At 59.7% G+C, this 1,247-nt stretch overlaps 1 protein-coding gene across 1 annotated transcript; it reads right to left on the bottom strand.

Annotated features, from left to right (window-relative positions):
* Nucleotides 1-6: 6 nt before the first annotated feature.
* Nucleotides 7-494, bottom strand: LOC115242319 (putative mediator of RNA polymerase II transcription subunit 29; the record flags this gene model as incomplete). Its single annotated transcript, XM_029818574.1, has 1 exon — nucleotides 7-494. A coding segment is annotated over exon 1 (488 nt), but the record flags the coding sequence as incomplete, so codon positions are not given.
* Between the last annotated feature and the right edge of the window lie 753 nt (nucleotides 495-1,247).

Here is a 1,247-nt window from a genome sequence, read left to right as displayed (position 1 = left end):
TGCTGCTGATGCGACGTATGATGTTGCTGCTGCAGCGACTGTTGTTGCGGCTGTTGATGCTGCTGATGCTGTTGTTGTTGTTGCTGCTGTTGCTGCTGCTGCTGCTGGTGATGACTTCTCTCCGCCATAGAGTGCAACGCTGCCAGCGGCTGGCTGCCGAGCATGCCACCGCCAGCTGCGCTCAGATTGAGGAACTGCAGAACGTGGGGCGCGGCCGCGGGAAAATCGTGAAGCCAGGGTGGCCGCGGTGGCGGCGGCGAATGGCTCGAGGCGGGCGGTGGTGAACACGAGCCAAGCGAGGAGCCCGCGGACGAGCTGCGGTCGCCCTGGTCCAGGTGATGATTGTTGTTGCGTCGGTGCGCGTCACTGAGCGACGATGACATGTTCTCGGCGACCTCGAGTCCACCGCCCTCCGGCGTGGAGCGCGATGGCGGGTCCGGGCAAGCGTCTCCGCTGTCGGCGCAGGCCTTGCCGCTGGTCAGAGAACATACCATCTCGCACCACGCATAGTTCGGTAGTGAGCGAAAAATCTTAACTGATGCTTAGAGCCGCGTGCCTGACGAGGCGTGCGGTCGTCTCTTAGAGCCGCGGGGTTTCTCGCGCACAAGGTATATCCGAAGACCCTGAGTGAACCGGCCTGATGCGATGAAGATTTTTCGACACGCGACGGTTTTTCACTTGATTCGAGCAACGATGTTCGATTACACCGACGACACGAGACACGTCCGGCACTTATCGCGATCGCGATTGTCACTGCTTTCTAGAAGGAAGAGCTCTTTTCGCTCCTCCTTTTCCTTGGACCGTCGCTCGCACTTGGTTGATTCGGTTTCTTCTTTTCCTATCTCCTTCAGATCAATCACTGATCCCCATGATTCTCCGCGAGCGCACGGCGCGTTGTCTGCGCGCGACAGGCTGCCGATGCACGTTCCGCGAGTTGCGATCGATGAGCGGAAAAGTAGTCACACCGTACACTGTAAGCGGTCACCGGTTTGCCGGTTCCGTGCGATGACATGGAGAACGAGTGTTCGGGAAATTAGTCACGGACTGGGTTGGTCGCTCGGACGATTGACTACGACGCGCGATCAGGAAGTTGTCGTCCGTGTCGCGCCGACGATAACCGTGAGTCTCGCCGAATGACTCGCCGCGTCGCCAAATGGTGTGCGACCAGGGTGCATCGAGCGCGCGCACTCTTCTCTCTCCGGCGGGAGATCGAGTCTCTCTCCCGTGCCTTCGTCCTTGCCCTCGTC

Source organism: Formica exsecta, unplaced genomic scaffold (assembly GCF_003651465.1).
Source record: "Formica exsecta isolate Colony F162 unplaced genomic scaffold, ASM365146v1 C16400785, whole genome shotgun sequence".
Taxonomy (NCBI): Eukaryota; Metazoa; Arthropoda; class Insecta; order Hymenoptera; family Formicidae; genus Formica; species Formica exsecta.
The sequence above is the reverse complement of the archived record's forward strand: the minus strand, read 5'-3'. Positions and strand labels throughout refer to the sequence as shown.